This window comes from Neolamprologus multifasciatus, chromosome 22 (assembly GCF_963576455.1).
Source record: "Neolamprologus multifasciatus chromosome 22, fNeoMul1.2, whole genome shotgun sequence".
NCBI lineage: Eukaryota > Metazoa > Chordata > Actinopteri > Cichliformes > Cichlidae > Neolamprologus > Neolamprologus multifasciatus.
Genome location: NC_140459.1, coordinates 25,511,101 through 25,534,974, shown reverse-complemented (window position 1 = coordinate 25,534,974; position 23,874 = coordinate 25,511,101). Strand labels below are relative to the sequence as shown.

General features: G+C 42.0%; 2 protein-coding genes across 3 annotated transcripts; both read right to left on the bottom strand.

Annotated features, from left to right (window-relative positions):
• LOC146493603 (C2 calcium-dependent domain-containing protein 4C-like) lies at positions 1-2,975 on the bottom strand. 2 transcript variants are annotated; one of them, XM_085148129.1, is made up of 3 exons: positions 2,519-2,975; positions 1,866-2,021; positions 1-713 (listed from the first exon to the last, which is right to left on the bottom strand). In XM_085148129.1, exon 3 carries the CDS (start codon positions 664-666, stop codon positions 91-93), a length of 576 nt encoding a protein of 191 aa, XP_085004255.1. In that variant the 5' UTR covers positions 667-713; positions 1,866-2,021; positions 2,519-2,975; the 3' UTR covers positions 1-90. The 2 variants fall into 2 exon arrangements, with proteins under 2 accessions (XP_085004255.1, XP_085004254.1); XM_085148128.1 differs by lacking the exon at positions 1,866-2,021 and having other exon boundaries at positions 2,519-2,777.
• Positions 2,976-5,822: 2,847 nt separating this feature from the next.
• ints3 (integrator complex subunit 3) lies at positions 5,823-23,141 on the bottom strand. Its single transcript, XM_085148121.1, has 28 exons — positions 22,819-23,141; positions 22,173-22,256; positions 17,502-17,585; positions 17,312-17,425; positions 16,996-17,080; positions 16,841-16,907; positions 16,585-16,726; positions 16,271-16,498; positions 14,721-14,912; positions 14,548-14,635; positions 14,363-14,442; positions 14,180-14,271; positions 13,989-14,095; positions 13,738-13,857; positions 12,383-12,512; positions 12,240-12,294; positions 12,020-12,123; positions 11,766-11,930; positions 11,528-11,681; positions 9,313-9,381; positions 9,158-9,233; positions 8,957-9,070; positions 8,834-8,882; positions 8,565-8,732; positions 7,254-7,354; positions 7,099-7,171; positions 6,867-7,023; positions 5,823-6,791 (listed from the first exon to the last, which is right to left on the bottom strand). The coding sequence occupies exons 1-28, from the start codon at positions 22,900-22,902 to the stop codon at positions 6,714-6,716; spliced, it is 3,060 nt and encodes a 1,019-aa protein (XP_085004247.1). The 5' UTR covers positions 22,903-23,141; the 3' UTR covers positions 5,823-6,713.
• Between the last annotated feature and the right edge of the window lie 733 nt (positions 23,142-23,874).

Below are 23,874 nucleotides of genomic sequence, written 5' to 3'. Positions count from 1 at the left end.
TGTAATTCAAACATTTTATTAAAACAGCTTAAAACCAGCAGCAGTTTCAGATCTGCTCCACCTATCGGATGGGTGTGGTTGTATGTGACATCACTTGGGGGTAGTCCTTTGGATTGCAGGACTCAGAGCTTTTAGAGTAGCTACAGGTCTCTGGAGTGCCTTAATGACCTGCAGACCCAGAGTCCTCATTGGATGCAGGGATGCAGTCCTAGCATGCCTGCTAGGACTGGGACCAGGACCAAGGTCTGCTGGGTCAGATACAGTGTGGGGGTCTCCTTTGTTCCGATGAAACAGGGACTCCCGTCGCCGTGTGCAGGGGCTCACAGCCAACACATTGCGGAAACCGTAGGGCGTGGTCACCTTCGGCACGTGACACAGCGACATAGCTGCACGCGTGGTCAGGTCCATGTCTACATCCACAGATACTGCAGCAGCGGTAGTGTGAGGGTGAATGACTGGTAGGGTTGTGTGGAATCTGGGAGAGGACGCAGGGCTAGGTGGGTTCTCAGGGGGGCTCTCACTATCACCATCATGATGAGAAAGTAGTCTGGTCCGCTCCGGGGACACCGGATAAGGCCGCGGAGTGCAGGGTAGGAGAAAGAAACTCGGGATCTTTTCCGGGGTTAGAACCAGAGTCTGCAAAGATCTAGGCTTAAAGGCCGACATGGTGCTTTCCTTCCAAAATGTTGTTATAGGTGGTCTCTTTGATATTTCTGCAAAAATAGAACAAACACCTGAAAATGATTATGATGATCACATCTCCTTCCTGAGGCTGTGGGACAGGAAACTTTAAACTGGATGCATGCATACATTAAAGTTTCAGCTCTAATGTGCAGCCATCACCTTAGAAACAAATGGCAGACCTGAGCATGCTTAGATAAAATCATTCACAGCAATTCAGGTATTCCATTTTACCACTCTGGGGCATTTCCACTATTGGTGCCATTTTACAAAAAAAATTTATTTAAAAATTCTGGTCAAGCAGAAGACATTATGCTTTAGTAATTCTGTCCAGATTTTCCACGTGGGATTTATGCCAAATATCATCTAAGCTTTTTGAATGTACACATTTGGAAAATATTTTTCCAAGAGCTAAACTGTATTTTAAGCAAGTGTCATCGTAAAAAGGAATGCTTTATTTTCAAGTACAATGTAATCTCTATTTTGCATAACAGTGGTGACATCACATTAAATGACTGGCTAAATGACTTTTAACATTTCATGGTTTGGGAAAATAACCCTTTAATAATTTTCTCCCTTCAATCTCATCCCATCATCCATTCACACCATTTGAGAAAATTCTAATCCTGTAAGAGGTTTAAAACTATTAAATAAAATCACTATCAATTTTAGAAAAATGCATACTCAGAGCTGCAAACATTAATTTCTTGCAGAAATTTTTAAGTGTTCATTCACATGGACGGTCTTTCTGACCTTACATGTTTGGTGTACAAAATATTGATTTATGCATGCAGTGGAAAAAAGATTCACGCTTCATGCGATTCACATGAAGACCAGAAAATAATTTAACATGTTTATCAGCCATATGATCAATTTTATGATACAAAGCAGAAAAGTAGAGCCCAGCTTAACAGAGAGAGTTGATAACTGCTTTCACAATACTGTTATTTTCACCTGTGGTTTGGGTTTGTTTAAGCTGCCAGCGCAAAGCAAAGCTGGCTGTGTTAAACTTTGTAGTCACAACCTTCTGATGAACATGTTACTGGGAAAAATCTTAACTAATTCTTGGTCAGAACCATTTCATTTACAGCAGTTGTGTCCAACTCGATGCCTTGAGAGCTACTGTTCTGCAGCTTTTAGATGCATCCCTACTCTAACACAGCTGAATCAAATGGTTGAATTACCTCCTCAGCATGTCATCAAGTTTGGCAAAGGCCTGGTGTCATTCATTTGATTCAGGTGTGTCAGAACAAGGACGTGTCTAAAAGCTGCAGGACAGTAGTTCTCGAGGACTTGAGTTGGACACCCCGATCTACAGCAATTCTGAAGCTGCAGGGACGCTGAAAAAAAAAAAAAGAAAGAAAAAAAAAAAAAAGGGCAGATGTCTTAGCAAGCATCTCCCAATCTTTGGAACCACTAAACTGGACCTGACTGGGTTCACTCACCAAGGACTAAGCACACAAAGTTCATGAAAGCAATTAAACTTTGATTACAAATCATGTGCATTTCCTAGAGTGACTGAGAAGGTTTTAGAGGCACTGAAGGACTAGAATTTAGTTAGCTTTGGGCGCCAAGTGTCTCAAACCGTTTGTGTGATAAGTTAAACCTTTGTGATAACTTGAGCACACGCTCAACTTATCACACAGGAACTATTTAGAGGCTGTACTTCACAAAACGTGGTTGTGGAAGTCCTGCAGTCAAACATTTAAAAGCCTTGTAGACACTAAAGAGGTTTGAAGACTCTATATATACATAAAGTAGCTGAAGTCAAAGTTCTCACTTAGCAGAAACAGTCACATCAGAAGATCTCTGTATTACTCTGCCTGTTGCTGCTCACCTCATGGACAATATAACATTCAGGTGGGGGCAGCACATCCACACCTTCAGGCTTCCAGAACAACCTGAAAGTTTGTCTGCACACGCTCAACTTATCACACAGGGTTCACTCTCAGGTGTATTTCAGCAGCAGCCAATGACACCACACACCTGTTAAAGGTGTAGTCCACCTTAATTACAGTGGAATCATCTGATTTACGTGGCTCTCAATTTATTTATTTTTCTACTTTGTTTTCTTTTGGATGTCTGATGCTTTTAAAAAGACATTTTATTTTGTATCTTTTCTTTCTCACATTTTAGGAACCTTTACATGTTTATAATCTGTTTTCTCCTTCACTGATCTAAGAATTTGATTTTAGGAACAATCTTTTTCACTTTTTTTGTATCAATTAATATATCACAGACCGTTATAACCCTGTGACTTTTTGTTGGATTAAGGAGCTTTTTCCAACATTGATCCCATGTTTATGTTTCATTATTTAAGTTTCTTTCTGATAACACAGGATTTATGTTGCATGGTAAACAACTGCTTAGATATCACAAACAGGGTGGGGCCATGCTGACTTAACCATACTACATTCATATTCTTCAGGTTTCCAGATGAAGACCACCTCCATATTCCTCCTGCTTCATTTCATGTTTTTAAAGACATCTGGACATTTTCACTGACTTTTTTTTATACAGGGTATATCAAAAAGATTTACAATGTTCACAAGTGTTAAATGTGTCCCCTCCAGACACACAGCGTATGTCAATATGACAGTCAAACTCAGCCCATATGGTGAGCAGGTCTGCAGGTTTTTTGGCAAATAAGAAATCACTTTTTAGCGCAACACCAGGAACCATGTGAAACTCCATAATATGTTCTTTCAAGCTGTGTGTGTTTTAATGGTTACCGGTGAATTCAAGTACTTTGAAATCTGATGATTCTTTCTGATACACCCTGTATTTTTTCTTTATTTCAGAGGTCACATAACTTAAAAACCGCTTTAAAGTTTAAAGTAAAAACTTTGAACACTGGAGAATTCATGAAATGTAATGATCAGCTGACCACACCAGGCTTCATATTTAACCTACTCAGGGCAGTTTGTGATATGATGTTTAATCCTCATAATGTCCTCTCGATTTCCATGTACCTGTGGTCCTCAGGGGACAAAAATGTCCCCATTTCATTTGAGTGTTTTTTAAAGTATAAAGTATAAATTGTCAATCAATTCAGTGTTACACTTTAGTTTTACTTAAGACCAACACATTAACACAAAATTTACCCTACATTTTACATTTTAGGGCCACCCGACCTTGTTTACATGAAGTATACTCTGTTTTTGAGCGAAAACAAAATGAGACAATAAAATATTTAAATATTTATATTATTATGACTATCTGAATAACCACAGAGTGCTGTATGTTGATTTTTAGTGAGAATGTTTTTTTTAATCATTTACAAATTTTAAATGGCAGCACATAATCACACCTGTGGTCCTCAGGGGTCAAAAATGTCCCCATCTGGTTTGATTGATACTTAATTAATATGAAGTCGATTTTTCCCCCACTTTTAATTAAAACTTAATTCAAACATTTTGACACTATTTCTTTATTCCATTTCAAATTTATGTCTGATAAAACCTCATTTATACGAAATGTTTCAGGTGTTTTCAGGTAACAAAATAAATAAAACCATCAGTTATTGTGATTATCGTTTCACAACCAGAGTTTGTTGCTTTAACAGATTATCACAGACGGGTTTATGTCGAAGTTAATTTAGAAATCTGTTTTTAAACTACTTCAAGTTTTTTACCGGCAGCAAATAATCACATCTGTTGTCCTTTGGGCTCAAAATTTACCTCAACTGGTTTGACTATTTATAAAGCAGTAAGTATAAAATATCATTCATCTCTGTGTTTCAGTGTCTTATTCAACTTTATTCTGACTCATTACATGATATTTTTCTATGTTTTGGCATGGTAGGAACACCAGGGCATGGGTCTTAGTGAAGGCAAACTTTCATGAGAACAAAGGTGTGTCCATATTTGACACAAGTGCAGGAGGAAGCTCAGGTTTATTCCTCTGCACTGGTCCCATCATGGACAGCTTTCTTTTTCTGCAGTTGCAGGCCAAGGGCATATGAAGTAAACAAGTTGTTACTGGTGATTGTTTTCTTTTGGAAACCTTCTGCAATGTTAGGGACAACTTGCGTGCCCTGTCTGCAGGCCAGACGGTTTGCCATCGTACACTCCAAGTACAGCTGTACCTGGCATCACATACTGCCCATGTTTTTATCTCATTCAGTCTCTGTGTGCTCTAGTCTGGAGTTCTTACCTAGGTGTCCTTGGGCAAGTTACTGAACCCCAACTTGGTCTCTGATGCATCCATTGGCATTTGAAAATTAAAAAGCATAATACAAGCAGAATACATTGTATATAATGCTTTCAGTACTCGAGTAGAAAAGCCACTGAAGGAGTATGGGACCTGGCATATGTGCTTGGACTGTGATAGATTGTCTTTCTCTGTGATGCACGAGAGAGTCATGCATCGTCTGTCACTGGGAAGGATAGAAGACCAGATCAGTGTTTCCTCACATTACTGCAAATATTCCTGTCTCAGCTGACTCCTCTTTCTTGCTTGATCTTCATCATAATTGAAATGGAAGATGTGTAGTCCTCTGACACATCTATTTCAGTTTCACATTCTGAAAATTCAAGAAGCTTTAAGAAGCCCAGTCACTTTCTTTCCAAGCTCCTCAGACTACCATGTCCTGGATTCATGAGAACCTCCTTGAACATAGTTCAGATTCTTCATCACTTCCTTCCCTTCATAGCATTCTTCCACTTCTGCAGGAGGGTGATGTGCTTTTTCAGAGAAAGGGTAGCATGTAATCTAAATATTGGCAATATTTTCTTTATCTTCTAACCCTGGATCTTCCTGAAAGTGGATTATTCCTTCTCATTATACTAGAGGACAATATGTGCTTTGCTCAACATGGTAAAAAAAAAAAAAAAAGTATGCTCACAAGCCTCCAGTGCAATGGAGGCTTGTGAGCATACTTTGTGTATGTATTATTGTAGGGTCTACCTTACAATATGAAGCACCTTGATGCATCTGTTGTTGTGATTTGGCGCTGTAAAAATACAATTGAATTGAATGTGCACCTGCCTCCTCATTGGGCTGCCTGTTGTTGTTGTTGTGGTTGTTATGACCATTAAGCAAGACCATTAACCCCACACATCAGTGATTCAAGATCAAAGATGTTTGAAAGCAGTATGGTGTGAAAATATGGCCCTTTGCAACACTTTGTACTTTGGGCACCCGAGGACAACAGGTGTTGTAAACTCCAATAAAAACCCCATAAATAAAACAAATTACTTACAACTTATTCCAATCATGCATAGCATAGTACTGAATAACTGTTATTTTCAGACCATTTGATGAATAAAAAACACATTTTTGATAGCAAAAGATTTCTGCAGAGGACCAAAAATGTCCCAAGGACAACACATGGGTTAATTCTGTTAACTGTTCTGCTATTGGCTGAGTCCAGCTATAACAGAAACGCAATGACATCACTGCTCCTCACTGGCTGCTCCGTGCACTCACCGTTTTATTACCCAGCTTTAAGTCAGTTCACTTCTGAGCTGCTTCGTCTGTTCTGTTTTTTACCCTCCTGCATCTGATGAACGCCACGAAAAGGTGTTAAAAGGACCTTTGCTGCACACCCCATTCCCCTCCACCCTCTCCACCCCATCGAACTCCCAATAACAGACAGCTGAGTCTGAAACCAACCATCAGTTTTTATACAAAGAACTCATTGACATGACGGAGCTTTTACTGCAGGGAGCCAAACAGGAAGGAGGCGCTAAAAACAGCAAGAAGTGAGGATTTTTCCAAAAAAAAAAAAAAAAGTACAACCCATCCCCCCAAAAAAGGAAAAAAAATCATCATCATCATGTCTGCTGTTAAAATCAGTCTGAGTTCCTCCTTCCCCCAGTGCATTGTGGGAGATCAGCCACACACAGTGACCTTCGACTGCTGGTCTCCATGGAAACAGCACATTAAAAGTCAGTTCATCACATGGAGTTAAAGTTGGCAGCATCTCAGAGCTCCACCTCCCAGCAGCAGTCAGTGCATGTCATCAGGAAGAGACATGGTCTCTCCCAGTACGTGGAGCAGCTGGCATGTGAACTTGTTTGGAGGTTCCTTCAGTCACTGTCAGAGCCAACAGCTGATGATCCTTTCCGTTTCCTCTTTGGAGCTTTGGGCTTTGAGTCCTCCTCCTCCTGCAACAACATAACAAGATCAGAAACAGACCTGAACCAAAACAAGACTTGAACCTGTATAGGGGGGGTACATACAGAGCCGCTGCTGGATGCACTTTCTTCCTCGTTGTTGGTGGGTGGAGCGACTCCCTTCCTGGAACGAGGTGACGAGGCTGGAGCTTTACGGCGCGACTTTGGCGGCTTCGACTGAGAGTCCTCGTATTCCTCCGCCAGGGCGAACAGATCGCTGAACCTGACAGGGAAGATGTGACGTAAACAGCAGTGTTGTGATGTAATCGTTTGTGTGTGTCTGTGGGAGTAAATGTACCTCATCTTGTGGGCCTCATCACAGCTTGCTTGGACGTGCTGCAGAGCCTGAAGTATCGGAGTCTGAGTGAAGACTGACAGAGACATACAGACATTAGCACATTCAGGTCATCAGTAATTGGTTGACAATCGAGAACTGTGTGTGAGGGTACTGACAGTTGTTCTTGGTGTTGCTCAGACTCAGTCTGAGGTTGTCCATGTGCTCCAAGATCTGTTCCAGGGTCAGCTGAGCCAGTTTACTGCTCGAACTGCGCAGACTGAAGACAGAATAAAGTTAACAGAACTGACACTACAGACATAGAAATGAGCCTCAGAAGTACAGATGAACAGAGGAGGGGCATGTCCCAATTCAGGAGCTACATCCTTTAAAAGGCTGCATCTGAAGGCGTACAAGGCTGCCCCAATTCAAAGGTTTCAACAAATGTGTTCTCCTTTTACCTGAATTTGAAAACAAGTTGCAGGGGGGGGAGACAGTTGGACACTGCTAGCACAGGGCGCCCAAACAAACGCAAAGCAGGAGATGAAGCATTGCTGAATATGTTTCCAAACCAACTTTATTCTAAGCTAAAGACTAGAAAATATGGTGAAGCATATCTTCACGATATTATAGTGAACATTTTTCTTGTAAAACAAAGGGGGTCTAGCAAAAACAGTTTGGTTTCACTGACTTAATGCAGCTCAGGTTCCAATTGCTTACAGATATAAAGTATGTACATTTTTATTTTAATTTGTGTTTTAATCCTGCAACTTACCACACATTTGATTTCCTTTGTCTGAAAACGTTTTATATATTTTGAGGTAAGTTCATCAACAGCTGGTTTGTCCAACTTCAGGGCTCAAGGCCCGGTGTCCTGCAGGTTTTAGATATCACCCAGGGTCAACACACCTGAATCAAATGATTAGTTCATTACCAGGCCTCTGGAGAACTTCAAGACATGTTGAGGGGGTAATTTAGCCATTTAAATCAGCTGTGTTGGATCAAGGACACATCTGAAACCTGCAGGACACCGGCCTTCGAGGCCTGGGACTGGACACCCCTGATCTACAGCGTTACATCATATTTTATAAGGATGTTATGTTTTTGTATCATATAGCCACTTACTTGTGGCCTTGTGGTCTTTGAAGAACCCACTCTGCATGGGCCAAGTCCTGCAAGTGTGAAGCCCCTGATATGGGACACAGCTGAGGAGAGCCCCAAGAAGTACAGATGCAAAGAGGGGAGAGCCCGAGGCAGAACTGACAGTCCTCAGCTGTTTTTTTTTATGTCCTTATGTCATCGCCTTCAAATTGTCCTTTTTATCGTAATTTCTGTTTTTACGTTATCCTAACCTCTTTTGTCTTTGTTTCTCTTTCATCTATTTGTGCCCTCATCTGTTTTTCTTTTCTTACCTGTCTTTTTAGAGTTTTTCCCTCAACTCAGTCTCTTTCTACGTTAGTCACTTTTTGTGGTTAACTCTCTGTGCTTACCTCTGTCTCTTGCGGGGTTGGTTGTTGTTCTTGATCAGCTGGGCCTTTATGTTTTCTGCCAGAGTGTCGTCGTATTTGGTAGCCCAGTGTCTCAGGATGCTAGTGGTGAACTGGTCTTCTGGGTGACAGGGACGACTCAGGACCATTTTCACCATCTCTTCGCTGGGCCTGTCACAAAAACATGAAGGGATGTTAACAGGGACACAGAAACACAGCTCAAATGCGGAACAGAAACACATATGAAATGGGGTGTCTGCTATGTGTCATACTTTTCTCTGCGAAGCTGCAGCAGCAGGCAGGACAAGGCCTCGGGGTGCTCTGAACCATAAACAGAAAGGAGGGTTACAATCTTTCCTTTGCTTTGTGTCCCTGTCTATTGAGGATTTATTCACCTTTGTATTTGAGGTGCTGCAAGATGGGGATGATGGTTTCCAGGGGAATGCTGTGGGCCAGAAACAGCTGCCAGGTGCTATATTGCTCGAAGGTCTCCCACTCGAGTGACTGAACTGTGGAGATCGAGGACAAACAAGCAAATGAAGATGGACCATGGCCCGAAAAACTGAAGAGTCAGACTTTTAATCCGAGTTTCTCACTGAGGATGTTGAGCACAGAATCTTTCCGGAACATCACCAGGTTCCCCATCATCACGTGACACATCAGCTCCTGTAACTGCACACACACAAACACACACAGATGAGACATGGTTTCCCAGCCAGAGCAGCGGGCCCGCACCAATCAGGTTTATTACCTGTGTGGAGTCGATAACGGCGACGATCATGTTGAGTAGCTCGCCACTCCGCAGCGTCTCATCTGGAAACTGAACAAGAGCAGGGACCTTCATCAGAGTACTACATTTTCGGTGCTTACACACACAAACTACACCCTTTTTTGGCTCCTACCTTAAAGCACACTGTGTGCTATCGATCTTACGTGCTGCACAATAATGTTTAACATTGAGTATTTACTGTTATATTCCCATAGATCATCATGATGTTGTTTATTCTATTGCTCTCAACAGGTGATTGATATATGTATTTTTTGTCTGCTTATTTTGTTGGTTTTTGTTTTTTGCCCTTTATCCCCGTCCCTCTTCTCCGCTGTTTTTTTCCCCCTCTTTCTTTCTCCCTTTTCTTTTCCTCATTTAAGTCTGTCCCATATCTAGCAAGTGAAAATAAAAAATAAAATAAACAATAAAAGGTGAATCAAATAGACCATTACGGCAAGGCTGGGATGGTCTATTTGGTAAAGTAAATCCGTTGGGCATCTTTCTTTGCCTCTAGACAATAATTCTGATGGCAAAAGAGCCAAACGGGACAGGCAGACAAAAAAAAAAAAAAAGTACTACATTTTCACGTCACATAAAAATGTCATATTGCGATACCATTTCTATAGCGATGCCATACTTTTATGTTCCCTTGTCCCGAGACAAGCCCGGGCACGTCTGAGAACGAGTGACCCAAGACATGATGTTCCAGTTTGATGATGTTTAAGAGTTCAGTTAGTTTAATTATTGTTAAGCTGTTATGTTGTACTTTTACTGGCTAGGCTACTCTTGTATTTATGTTTGTCTTATGCTGGGTCACTACTATCGCACTCCTCTGTTTTAGTGATGGGATTTCCGGCTCGGTTGTTTTGTTGCTTTAATTAATTTATTATTAACAATAATATAAAATTATGCACAAAAGGAATTACTAACGTAAAACAAAGTGGGTTTATTTATATATGTTTATAATAAATATATGCGGTGGCCCCTAGAGACAAAGCACTACAAACTCCAAAACACATTTCTAGCATGAACTGAACTTCCAAAGCAGAGCTACTAGATCACTTAAATTACACAATTGAAAGCATGTGTGTATTGTTTGTGTATTTATACACAGGCACTCATATATATTCAAATAATTTAAAACAAATGTTCATTTACCTGTTATTACCACACACCAAATCCGGTCGTTGGTACTTGCTGGCTTGTGTAGCCACTAGGTAACAAAAGCTCAACACTATCCTGGAGCACTTCTGTTGTCTTTTGTACGTGTTTTGAATTTTTACGTGCTTTTGAGTTTTTACGTGATTTGGAGTTTTTACGTGCTTCGGAGTTTGTACGTGTTTTTACGTGCTTCGGAGTTTGTACGTGATTTGAAGTTTGTATGTGCTTTGTCTGTAGGGGCCACCGTAAACATACTTTTATTTATTCACTCCACATAAAATGTAATAAATAAATCATATAATACAAAAACCAACTATTCACATTTCAACTTTTAACTATTTAAATTTTCAGCTTTTTCCTTTTAAACAAATTTAAAATGAAACAACACAAAACACAGCAAACCACAACACAATTAAATATAAATTAAAATATGAAAACAAAAAGAAGATGCATATTCTCTGTCATATGGGCCTGCATGAATAAACTTTCTACATCCTTTATCATCTGCAACCGAAAATAGTTGTGGATGATTACTTTACCTTTCTAATGTGACGTTGTTGTCCCTGGCTCTCTTTCTCTCTCTCTCCCTCCCGCTCTGTTCCTGTGCTACTGAGTAACTACCGCCCCTCCCCCCTCTGCCCAGCATAAAGCACAAGGCTCGCGTGCGGAGTGAAGCGAAAAAAAGTGCGAGAGAGAGAGAGAGAGAGAAAAAACCCACGTGACGGCTCGCGATAAGGAGCCGGCTCCCGTCGTTCACTTCAAAGAGTCGGCTCTAAGAGCCATTTCGTTCGCGAACGACCCATCACTACTCTGTTTCAGTACAGTCAAACATTAAATCATACAGTGTGTCCCCAATGACAGCAGCTCATTGGAAAAGAAGGATGGAAGTTTCAGGAGCATTTTAAAGGACATGAAGGGAAAAAATAAGTTCCTGGAAGGATGCTCTTAAATCAGTACTTCTACTGTGTGAAGATTTTCTGGCTGGTCTCTTTTTTAGAGACTTTTTGTGGTGCAGGTAAGACTTGGGTAAGCCTACCTCAGAGTAAATTGAGGGTGTGAGGTAGCAGAGTAGCCGGACGTCGTCCTCCTGACAAGCCTTCATGTCCATCATCAGACAAGTGTGGAGGTCACCAAGTGCCGTCGCCTGAGCAAATGACTCGTACAACATCATCTTCCCATTTGCTGCTTTACTGTTGACAGACACAGACATGGAGTTTAACCACGTTTCTCCTATCAACATCTGTGACAGCAGCTTTTTTGTCACACCTGCTCACCTAGCCTTCAGGTAGTACAGCAGGTGATAACCGATCTTTGGCTGCTTCTGGTAAAGTTCAGCAAGCATGTCTAGCAGAACTGAGAAACCGCTGTTGTCCTCTTGCATGGTGACAAGGTTCCTGAAGATCAGACAAACGGGTTTACAAACCGACTCCTCCAGGGACCTACAGAGAAATATAGACGGGTCATCAGAGAGAGCCAGACATGAGTCAATAAGGAGAGAGAGAGGGGGACAGAGTCAGTCTGATCTTACTCCTCCGTGATCTCCTCCGGCAGGACTTCTCCTCTGAAATGATCTTTGAACAGTTCGGCCAAACAGGAAGCCAGAGCTGACATCTGCTCTGTGTCAAAGTCCTCCTGTAGGACAGAACACAACATTGTACCAACATCTCTTAACCCTGAAGCCCTGCAGCTGGCCACACTCTTTTCTGATAAGCCACGAATTACTCATTTAACTCAACAAGATAGCTCACCTCCAGGATGAGATCCACAATCTCCTGCATCACCTCACACTGAGTCTCTGTGTCACTGCAGAGGAAGTGTTGCTGTCAGTTAACAGGAAATGACCTTGATGTAACATCTAACCTGAGGATCTGAAAAAATACTGGACTTTCACCTGGTCTTCTGAATCTGCTGCACCTTCTCCTTCATGGTGTCATCTAATTGGTCAAGCCAGGGTGTGATATCAGCAGGCTCCTCAATCACAGCCTCTTTGATTGGATGAAATCTGAACTCCCTCTTTTTTCCTGAACAGTGATGGGAGGACAGGTGGTCAAATACTCTACTTCCTGTTTGGGGTGAATTGTTAGAAAGTTATAGTAAAACTTCCAAATTATGAATTGGAAATTGAATTTATATTTATAAACTCACAGCTCATATTTCGTCCCCAAACTGGAATACCACACCAGTTAAATCCAGGATAAAACAGGTTATTCTGGTTTCAAGTAGTTTCTAAACCATTTTAAACTATTTTATTCCAGGATACAATTTATTTCAATTAAACTTGTTTCATTGGTCCAACTCGTATTATTTTGTGTTTACTCCACTTTAAAATAATTTCATTCAGTTTTGTTCAGTCATTTTGACTTATTTGCATAGAAAAATATAACTGTTAAATTTAAACCCCATCATCTCTATTTCATGACTTAGTGTAGCTAGGTGGGGCTGCGATGGTAGTCCCAATCACCCCTTCACTGCAAACCGCCTCTCAATTTTACATACATCTTAGACACTGAGGGTTTTGCACGGTGCAAGCATTGATGGAAACTGCTGACAGTCTCTTGTTCATGTTGCATTTCTCTTATTGCTTCACATCTTCATCAGAATTCTAGGGCACGTTTTGAAACACTCCCATCCAAACATGTATGTGCAGTTACACGTTCGCTGTAGACTGAGAGTAGCAACTTCTTGTTGGCAGTTTTCAATGTCTGTATTTTGGCAAAAGTTATAATTACCAGATTCGGATCCACATTTACTTTCCTGATTCTCGTTATGAATTTTTTGTTTTTTAAATTACTTAAATCATAGAAGGTATGCAATACTGTACAACAGATTAATGGGACAGCAGTGGAGAGCCTTCAGAACTTGCCTTAGAGTCCTCTGGTTTAAAATATGTCTTCAACATTAAAGTAATCCAGTGACAATTGTCAGTATTTCTGCTGCACAACAAACAATAACTTAATAATTAATTCAGCAAATGTTATTTTTCAAATTGTAAACAAACACAGTTTAAAGCAGCATTTCTGTCATTGCCAGTGTAACTCAGTTTAACACAATAACCTGAAGTGTCCAACAAAGTGACCAATCCCATTAGGACCCTGTCCTCATTTGAGTTCCGCCTACAAACTGTCAAAAGTAAATTTACTCGCATGAGCAGGATTTTTCCCTGAACGCAGGGAGCTACCAGCGAGAGCGTGAAACTGTAACAGCGCGTGCAATCAAGTCATCTGAAGTTGTTTCTCCAGGTGTTACCTTTGTTGTTGACTTCCTCCTCATCGTCACTGAAAGTTGCTTCTGTGTTGTCGTAGCAACTCTCCTCCTTGTCCAACACATGATTGTCCATCTCCATGGAAACAGACTCCTCCATCTTTACTGCATAATTGAAAAGAATAAAGTGAAAGAGAGGGAAGAGGTTAATGTTTGTGTCTACTCACCTGTGTGTGTGTGTGTGTGTGTGTGTGTGTGTGTGTGTGTGTGTGTGTGTGTGTGTGTGTGTGTGTTACCTTCAGTAGGAGGTGATGGTGGGCTGCAGAACTCGGGGAATCTTTCTCTGAGCATTGACCGGAGCTCTCGGTCCAGCTTTGGGTTATCAAACAGTGGAGCGAGGTGACTGAAAGACAGATCAATAACCAATAATCAAAAATTATCCCTGTGATAGAGTGGTCAATGATCAATAAATATTGATGCCTCTTACGCCAGGACCCTCTTTTCCATAATGAAGTTTAGCGAGTTGAAGACACCCTGACGGACCTGAGACTCCAAAGGAGGGAAGAAATGAGGGATGATCTGAAGAGGGGAGAAAGCAGACCAGCAATAAGAGGAGAGAAATTAAAACCTGGTAAAGTCTGTCGTGTGTGTGTGTGTCTGTGTGTGTTACCCTGCACATGAAGTCCAACAGCGTTGCAGTGATGGCAGGATGAGGTTTCATGGAGTGATGCATCACCAGAATGGCTGGCTCTGAAACACATCATCACAGGTGAGTGCTGTTTTACCTGTCTGCCTAATGACATGATGACATCATCTCTGACCAACACCACTCTGGTGTAGCCTAAATTGTGTTACCTATGTTCATGATGCTGTCCTTCTCAGGGTTGAAGAACAGCCAATCATAAAAGAGAGCCAGCTTAGCATTGGAGGCCGCCACGTTTGACTGCAGTCACACAAATCAATTGATTATTAGTTATTGACCTATAACAATTCCTGCAGATTGACAGCCTGAAATCAGATCTCCTTACCGTGCAAGTGGTTAGCAGCCAGCCAATAATAGCCCAGCGTGGCAGGATATCAGAGCTCAGGACCTCATTGGATGGATGTACTACCCCGCAGATGTAGCGAATCAGATCACAGCGTAGTGATTGGCTCTCTGCTGTGGACAGGTACTGTCTCTGAAACCAGTCCTGGTACCGTTTCTGCTGCCCAAAACGCACCTGAGCAGAGATGGAGAAAGAGTCAAAATCAACTGAGTCACAGGTGGAGAAACACCCAAATCACAGCATTTAATAACGTGGTTGAGGTGAGAGTGCGAATGGCACCTTTGTCTGACCCGTTTACCTGCTGTATTTGTTTTGTTGGAGGCTTTTGCACTAGTGAGTATGACTGTCAGGCTCTAATACACATCTGAGCTTTTAAGAAATATCACAGCTCTTCTTTTGTGTAACCTGGTGAGCCACTCTCTCAGGGCCCTATATATATCCCTTTAGCTGACCTCCTGTGAACGCAGAAGGAGGGGGAAAAAGGCTGGAGTCCAGGTGATATTGGTGATGATGATTTGTTGCAATTGCCAGTGCTATTTGATCAGCATGGTGTTCCCTGATTCATCAGGATACTACATGTTTTTCTCCCTGGATGCTTTTGCAGGACCTGCTGTCTCTGTCAGGTGCTGACAGCCACCGTGCTGGAGGTGAAACGATCCTCCAGCTCCTCGTAGGACAGCACTGATAAATGCATCTCATCTTGAATGATCCAAATCAGACCAGAAACTTGGTTTTCTTGTCTCTGACAGAAACAGATGCTACAGATAAACCTGCAGCTAAACGGACTGTAATGGACTCTTAACTTAACTCGGCATGTGTTCAGGTCCCACTCACAGCAAGGGGCTAACACTGTTGGATCTTTCAGCTGCCTTTGACACAGTCGATTGTGGTATCCTGAGTGACAGCCTGCAATTGTGGGTGGACATCTCTGAGTCAGCTCTGGGCTCGTTCTCTTTCTGTCTCTCTCACAGGAGTTTATTTTCCTAATTTTCCCACTTTACCTTGTGATGTGTCCCAAGGTTTGATCTTAGGGCCCATGTTGCTTTTCCTGTATATGCTTACACAGGGACACATCTGAATGATTTTGAAGGCATCTTAAAGCATTGTTACGCAGATGACAGCTGCAGATGACATCCAGATGACATGCAGTTCAGAACCCAGAATTTAGCCAAGGTCTGTCTCCTTAAGAGCTCTCTTGTGTCTGTGAACTACTACATCATTACATAACTATTACACCTCTGAGGTCACCTGATCAGTGCTTGTCCAGTTTAAAGCTAAAACGAGACAGAGCTTTTCAGCTTTTGAATTCCATATTGTGGTACTAAAAGATCTGGTGGTGATAGTTTCAGTCATTATTAGTGAGACTTGAGAATGAGTGAAGAAGCATTTCTCCCACTGAAAACGTTATGCCCAGATGAACAGAATCAACTTCTGGAAATTAGTTATGTGGAGAACCACTCTAACATAATTAAATACAGAGAGGTACCCTCTTCTTAAAGATCATTACATTTATGAGCTAAAAGAGGCTTTACCCTGGAGGTCATGAACAGTAGTTTGGTCTCCATGTCTGGTGTGAGTCGACAGGCCAGAAACTTCCTGGAGGTCCGAGCCGTCAGTAGTTGGAGGACACCCGTGAACTGAGGGCTCAGGACTTGAGGATTGTGCAGCAGGTCTCTCCACAGCAGCTCCATCTCTGGGATCCGAGCAACATTTTGCAGCAGACGAACCAGATCTCTGCCGATGATTAGACAATCCATGAACTACAGACAGAGAGAGGTCATCAGTGTAAAGAGAAGGCGTTAAATACATAACAGACCACACCATACTTCCTTCCTCTCCTTATTACCTTCTCCCTCAGCATGCTGATGCAGAAGTCCACTTCTTTCTGGCGCAGAGGCAGCAAGTTCGGAGCTCCGTGGTCCACAATCAGGCGAAGGTAAGTGTAGACTGACATTGCTATGAGCATCCCACTCTTCAATACCCACTCTCTGGAGAGACACAAATAATCAGCTGCTGCACTATAAAAACCCACTCTGGGCTCTAACAGAGACAGAAAAAAAGCAGCTGATACTACAGTCTGAAAAAAAAACAGTGAATCATACTTCTGCTCGAGCAGGATGTCCAGGACACTCTCAGCCAGCCACAGGTTTTTGGTGGAGATGTCTCCGCCTGTGCAGAGAGAACAGTGACATTACAGTCAGAGCGAGTGGTGACAGGATTCATGGTTTCAGCTCAGGTAAAAATCCAAGTGTCTCACCTGCAATCTGTTTCAGCAGTGTCATGATGACGCCATCAGCTCCCATCACGCCACTCTTCACCAGCTCTCTGACCAGCCACACTAGCTGCACACACACCAGCACTTCATTAGTAACCACCACAGTCAGGTTCAGGTGAGATCCCACATTTAAGACCAGGACCTGAGGAGGGACGCTGCTGTCCTGTCCTCTCAGGACCTAACCTGGTCTGCCTCTGTTCCTTCACAATGGTAAACACAGGTCCCTGCTACCCAAAACACTTGTATATAACTGTGTGCAGTTGTCTTTGTGTGTGTGTGTCCACCTGTATTGGTTTACCTGTGTTCGGGGGACGTCTTGCAGTTTCAGGAACTTCTCCATCAAGATCTGGTTGATTTTAACCAGCACAACGTTCATCCCATCTCTGTTGACCAGTGCCAGGTCTCTGTAACACTATCACCACACATAGTGATGTTATCGTAATGTCAGAGTCACATCAGACATTACCCACAATGCTGCAGAAACTCACCCTCTGGGCCTGAGTCGGCTCTGTGAGGACCAGTGTGAAGAGACCCAAACACACCTCCTCATGCTGTTGCTGACCTTTACATGCCTACAGAACAGGTAAACAGGAAGTTAGACACAAATTACAAAAATATAGTCTTTTCATTTTCAGGTCTCAGAAAATCAGGAAGGTGTCTGGTTCCAGCTGTTAGACACAGAGTAGACTGAATGAAGTGATTCAGAATTGGAGCACATTAGAGAGACTAGAGATTAGATGTTTCCAGCTCTGACATCCAGAAGTATTTGGACAAGGACACATTTTTGTAGTTTAGTCTCTGCACACTACCACACTGAATTTCAAATCAAACTCTGCTTTAGTTAAAGGAGTATAATAAAAATATTGCAATAAGAAATTCCAGAAATTTTTTATTCACAGTTCCCTATTTTCAATTTCATGGAGAGACCTGTTCTTTTGTTATTCCATTAAGTTAATATAGATCTGGAGTCTATTCCAAGGATTGTATTTGTATTTTATAGTCACTGAAATTTTCTATATGAGGGTCAAAGAGATGTCAGTGTAAGTGAAGGAGGTCATTGTTAGGCTAAAATACCCAAATGAACCAGAGAGTAGGGCTGTGCGATATGACCAAATTCTCATATCCCGATATTAAGACATCTATCGTCCGATAACGATATAAATCACAAAAATGTAACATTTTCTGTAAATTCTGTTAATCTCGGGAAGCTCGACTTGCGTGAAGTGTTTCCAGCTGCGCGTCATGTACCTGGAGTCGAGTGTTTTAACCGACGTATGAAACGATACATTTTTAGACATAAGTTGTAACAGCCGCCGTTTTCTTAGTGAGTATTTATTACACAGCGTGCTGCCGGGAAAAGCCTGTTCTAACGTTTGAGTCTAAGGTTTATTTTTTAGCACCTGACGGCTCTTTTCTACTTCTCATCCGTAAACACTCTGCATCTTTCACGTGATTCAGTTTATTTTGAAAAGTCTCAACAGGATATTGAGCTTTATTGTGAAAGGTTTATGTGGAACAAGCGGACACGCGGTGGTTTTACCGTCGTTGTTGCTAACGACAACGCATAAAAACAAACGCTTGTCTGTCTGTAGTGTGGTTATATTAAATGTAAGAAAAAGAGAGAACTTTAAGAAATCAATATAGCCACTACAGTGGCCATCAAAACAATGAAAAAATATTGCCGTAAACAGTTTATTTTGCGACACCACGAAACAAACGATAGCGTAAAATGAAACGATAGACGTTTTTATATCGTCATCCAATATATATCGTTATATCGAACAGCCCTATCAGAGAGAGCTAAATCTTTAGACGTATCCAACAATCTGGTTCATTCTTAAAAAGACTGAATGCACCAAGCAGCAACAACAAACCAAGACCACGGATACATTAAAGAGCATGGTGATAGAATTATTTCCACAGTTCAGAAAAACCACCTTCTAACTAAGCCAGGAATAGTGTTAAGAAGGCAGGAGCATCATCAAGCATCAAGTCTACATTCAAGAGACAATCAAGAAACACTTTAATAACAGGAAACAAGGTTTGCACCTTGTTGAAAATCAAGAAGGTGTAAACCACTGGTGGTCATCTGATTAGACTTTGCCAGATAGCATCAAATACAGCCAGCACAGTTCTGGAAAAAAAATGAAACCAAGATGAACCTGTACCAGAACAATGGAAGAGAAAAGTTTGAAGAAGGAGAGGAACAGTTGATCTGAATCATCCACACAATCTTTGTGGACTGCTGATAGAAGCAGCAGGATAATGTGTGGAGTGTGGAGTGTGCAGCGCTGTACTCCATCACATTCTCACTGATGCTGCAGAACTGATCACACTTAGCTTCACAGAGGAGCTACAACTTACAATACAACTTTATTTATATAGCAAATATTAAAAACCAGCAGACACCAAAGTGCTTTACAATAGAAATAGGGAGATTAAGACACGATTAAATAAAAGACCATTAACAAAGTACCACATATGTCAGCAGGTTGAAGGCACTAATTATACAGGAATAAAAGGGAATATAAGAACAAACTTACTAAGAACAGATATAACTAAAAGATAAAGTACATAGATAAAAATGGAGCCCAATGTAAAATAGGGACACTAACTAGATGGAAAAGCTAGGTTAAATAAGTGAGTTTTTAAATGAGATTTAAAAGATAGAATGGAGTCTGACGCACGGATAGCGATGGGAAGGTTGTTCCACAGGTTAGGTGCAACAAGGGCAAAAGCAAGGTCACCCCTAGATTTAAGTCTAGATCTAGGCTGAACCAAGAGTAAGTGGGCTGAAAACCTGAGGGCTCACCCAGGGACATATGGACTAAGGAGATCGACAAGATAGCTAGGGGCTAAATTATTTATAATTTTAAAGGTGAGCAGCAATATTTTAAATTTGATACAATATGATGATGAGCCAAAGAAAACTCGAAAAACAAGCCAAGAATCGTGACATTCTTCATGTCCATCAAAGCAGCAGCTTTTCTGTGATTAAATACAAACTTCAATGCAGAGAGCTGAACCAGCAGCAGCAGCTGAAGGAGTTGCATGTTACAACAGCATGGAAGCAGCACATTACTTCTGAACACCACTGAGTACCGTCAGTCAGACTCTTTTCATTACAACTGATTACCACCCATGGTAATCATGCATGGGGTCATTATAGCAAGAGTCATGTCATCAATTGTATGTGACACAAATACAACACCGAAATGGAGGATATCGAGTTGATGGTGTAACTGCTGTTGGTTTTTATATGCAGCCATTTCCCTCTTTGCCAGGTTTCAAAGATGACACTTTCGATTTTTGAGAAAAACGAGGGATGGGTATTGTTTAAGTTTTATCTGATACCGGTGCCAACCCAGTACTTTTGAAACGGTGCCGGTGATTAAACGGTGCTCGGACCAGTGCTTAAAGAATGGAGAACACAAACTTTGCCCAAAAACCTCTCATGTTTAGCTGTTTTTTTGTAAAAAGATAACAATGTTAGCCTTTTCTGCAGCTATAGGGCATATATGGTATCACTTGGCTGGAAGCAGTGCTTAAACAATGGAAAAAACACAAACTTTGCCCAAAAACCTCTCATGTTTAGCTGTTTTTTTGTAAAAAGATAACAATGTTAGCCTTTTCTGCAGCTATAGGGCATATATGGTATCACTTGGCTGGAAGCAGTGCTTAAACAATGGAAAAAACACAAACTTTGTCCAAAAACCTCTCATGTTTAGCTGTTTTCCACTTTTTCTTTGGCCATTTTAGCCTTTTTGGCCAGGGTGAAGGGAGTATCTGCCAGCAAACAAGAAGACAGCCGCATGCAACTACGATGGTGTTTGCTAGTTTACCTTACATGCATTCATTTAATAACGTGGTTAGCCTACTCAAGGTGCAGAGAAGAACGGCTGCTGCTGCCATCATCATTCATCATCATTTCTGCTACACTGGCAGGGCTAGGGGCCAGGACTCTCCTCTTTGGGTTCTTGGAGGATGTTGCTAACTCCGGGTCCGATAACAGGCACCACACCCGCAGTAGATGTGCTCGGTGTGAGGTCTTGCAGCAAGCTATCAAATACGGCGCATTTCTCGGCTTTTAAAAAACGCTATGCGTCGCCAGGTGTTTCATCAAATTTGAGGTGTTACCTCCTTTGCACAGTATCACCTTAAAGCACTTGTTGCAGGCTGCTGAGTTTGCATCTTTTGCTGTGAAGTACAGCCAGACTTTTGACCGCTTCGCCTTGGGCATTTTTAATCTGTAGCTCTGCTCTAAAAGAACGTACGTACCTGGACCCGCCTACTATCCTTGCAAAGGTAAAATGATTGGCTAGAATCCAAAGTGTATGACATCTCAGGAAAAAAAAGCACCGAAATGTACGCTGCTTTTCGGTCTGGTTACTACCGCCGGTACCCATCCCTACTCTTGACTCACTGATTGACACCACTGACTGGCCAGTTGTTGACATGCAATCTGTAGACGTCATATTTTCGGATCACAGCCATCAGCGGCACATCATAACAAAACTAATCCACAGATTACATATCCTGCACATAACCCTAATGAGAGTCTTCAGTCGTTCTTTAGTACAAACTCTGGGTTTTCAGATACAGCAATATTGTTAGGTTTCGCCTACAAACACATCATGCCTAAATACAAGCATAGTCGTTTAATTTGGTGATTGCAGTACTATGTGTGAGTATTAAATGTAATAGTACTGAGAGGTGTGCTACGAATTGTGAAGATAAAGGCATTAGTGAGCTGTGAGGCTAAAGTCAGCGTTTTCTGTGTCATGAAGGACTAAATAACCATGGTAACTGATGCTCAACACATCACCTGCTGGAGATCAGGTTATGTTCAGAGTCTGAGTTAAAAATGAGGTGGATGTGCCATGTTTTCACTGATTCTTTTATTTAGCTCTCTTTTATTTGGCTTTAAAGCGTGATTTAGATTCTTTCCTGGAAAGTAAGTTTATAAATGACACCTGGTGAGTTGTACCTTACAAACCCGCCAAATGCAGCCTGCATGTAAAGCTCCTGCAGCTCAGACTATGCCCCAGGAAGGCTGAATGCACAAAATGTGTTTATGTTAGCTCCAAATACTACTCCGTTTCTTCACATGGGTGGAAGTCATTAGTAGTATCAGCAGTAGTAGTACTGATGTTTCTTACGTTGGCCGTGAGTGCGTCATTGGCCTCCCTCTCTGACAGTCCATTGGTCAGTGCCTGGACGATTCCAACACAGCGCTCCAATCTCTGCACGCAAACACAGCAATCAGTGTAAACAAGACAACAAACACTAAACATACCGACAACACAAGCACAACAAGAATCAATGCAAATACGAGAAACACAAACAGAAAATAGTAAAAACCATAAACGGAAATATAGCATCAACTAGTCGATCAGCTGACGGCGCCCCACAGAAAAACTGAACTTTATCAAACAGCACTCACAGTTAGCGTCTGACCAGTGAGACACTGCGCATGTCACTTTTCATATGTTCGTATGTTTACGTAGAGTTAGCATGCTAAGCTAACTGATTTGGTTTTAATGAGCCCCGCGGTTCGGTCCGCAGCCCTTCACAACGTGAACGAACACAACAGCAGAGACACAAATTCCACACCTCCGGTAGCAGTTCCGAGTCCCGCAACGTACCCTTCTGCTGAGCTAACGCTATGAGCCTGCTGCTAGCCGTGCTAACCGTCTAATAAAATGGTCCCGCGGAGTCTTTATACCAAGGCTGCGCTGTCTGCCCGTAAGCCCGCTCTGTCCTGGTTTAGTCTGCCTTGAGACCAGCTAAACAGCGTCAACCTACCTCCTCCAGCTCGTCTTTGGCGTCCAGTGGGGTGGACACCAGGAGCCGGCCCTGCGGCTTCGCTTTCGCCGGTGCAGGCTCCATCTGCTCCCACTGCGCCTCGCCGGGCCCCGCGGAGTTGAGACGGACTGGGACTACCTGTGCTAGGGGGCGTGATGAGTGTCTGTGTCAGTATAACGGAGGATTTAGGGTCGGTGCCTTGCGGTGAGCCGCTTCGGACCTTTAATGTGTGTTTTCAGAACTTTTTCGGGGTCAGTTCGGACCGTGAGTCCCACTCTGTCCGACACTGTAACATAACGGACATCCGCACTGAGCCAGCAGGGGGAAGAGGCGGGACCGCACACGCCGCCGACCAATCACTTCACTTACACCACAGACTGAAGTGAGCGTGGACCAATAACAGGAGCGAGAACCTGGAGCCAATCCTCGATCGCCTATACTAAAGGCCAACAGCATGGAAAGGGCTTCAGCGTGTTTATAGTGTTGTAGAACAAATATTGAAGAACTGTAAAGTACGCAGTACTTGTCTGCTTACTGCACTTAGACTGCTGTTATACATGAAATATATTGAACCATTCCACATTTTGAGATACTTTTGAAGTATGTACAAAATAATAATAATAAAAAAAACTCGTTTTATTCATCCCAAATGTCAACATCTAACAAGTAAAAACCAGTAACAACATAAACTCAAAAAGAGGAATGTGAAATGGAATGTTTAACAAATGAGCTGCATGGATGACATTAATTCCTAAATGTCTCAAAACCTTTTAGAACCAAGCCGAGAAAAGATAGAAATAGTTGTTGTTGGTCCAAAAACACAGAGACAGAAAATTTGTTCATATTTATCACCCATTGTTGTCTGTTGGTACAACTGAGGAGGATAGTGGGATAGGAGGAAATGGAGATGATGATTCACTGTGGAGACCAGCAAAGAGAACAGTGGGAAGAAGAATAATCCATATTTTTAACCACATTTGACTACTCTGCAGTGGGCTATTTTGGAACTATATGTGCTTTAAAATAAAGCACATATAGTTCAAAACAGGCCAAAAC

Bases quoted from the DNA above. Each gene is read 5' to 3' on its own strand.
- ints3 (XM_085148121.1), bottom strand. From the start codon at position 22,902: ATGGAGCCTGCACCGGCGAAAGCGAAGCCGCAGGGCCGGCTCCTGGTG. The intron at 14,913-16,270 runs GTAAAGCCTCTT...ATCTCTGCTCAG, and splicing joins TACTGTTCATGACCTCCAGG to GTGCGTTTTGGGCAGCAGAA. The intron at 11,682-11,765 runs GTGAGCAGGTGT...GTCTGTCAACAG, and splicing joins CTGTACTACCTGAAGGCTAG to TAAAGCAGCAAATGGGAAGA.
- LOC146493603 (XM_085148129.1), bottom strand. From the start codon at position 666: ATGTCGGCCTTTAAGCCTAGATCTTTGCAGACTCTGGTTCTAACCCCG.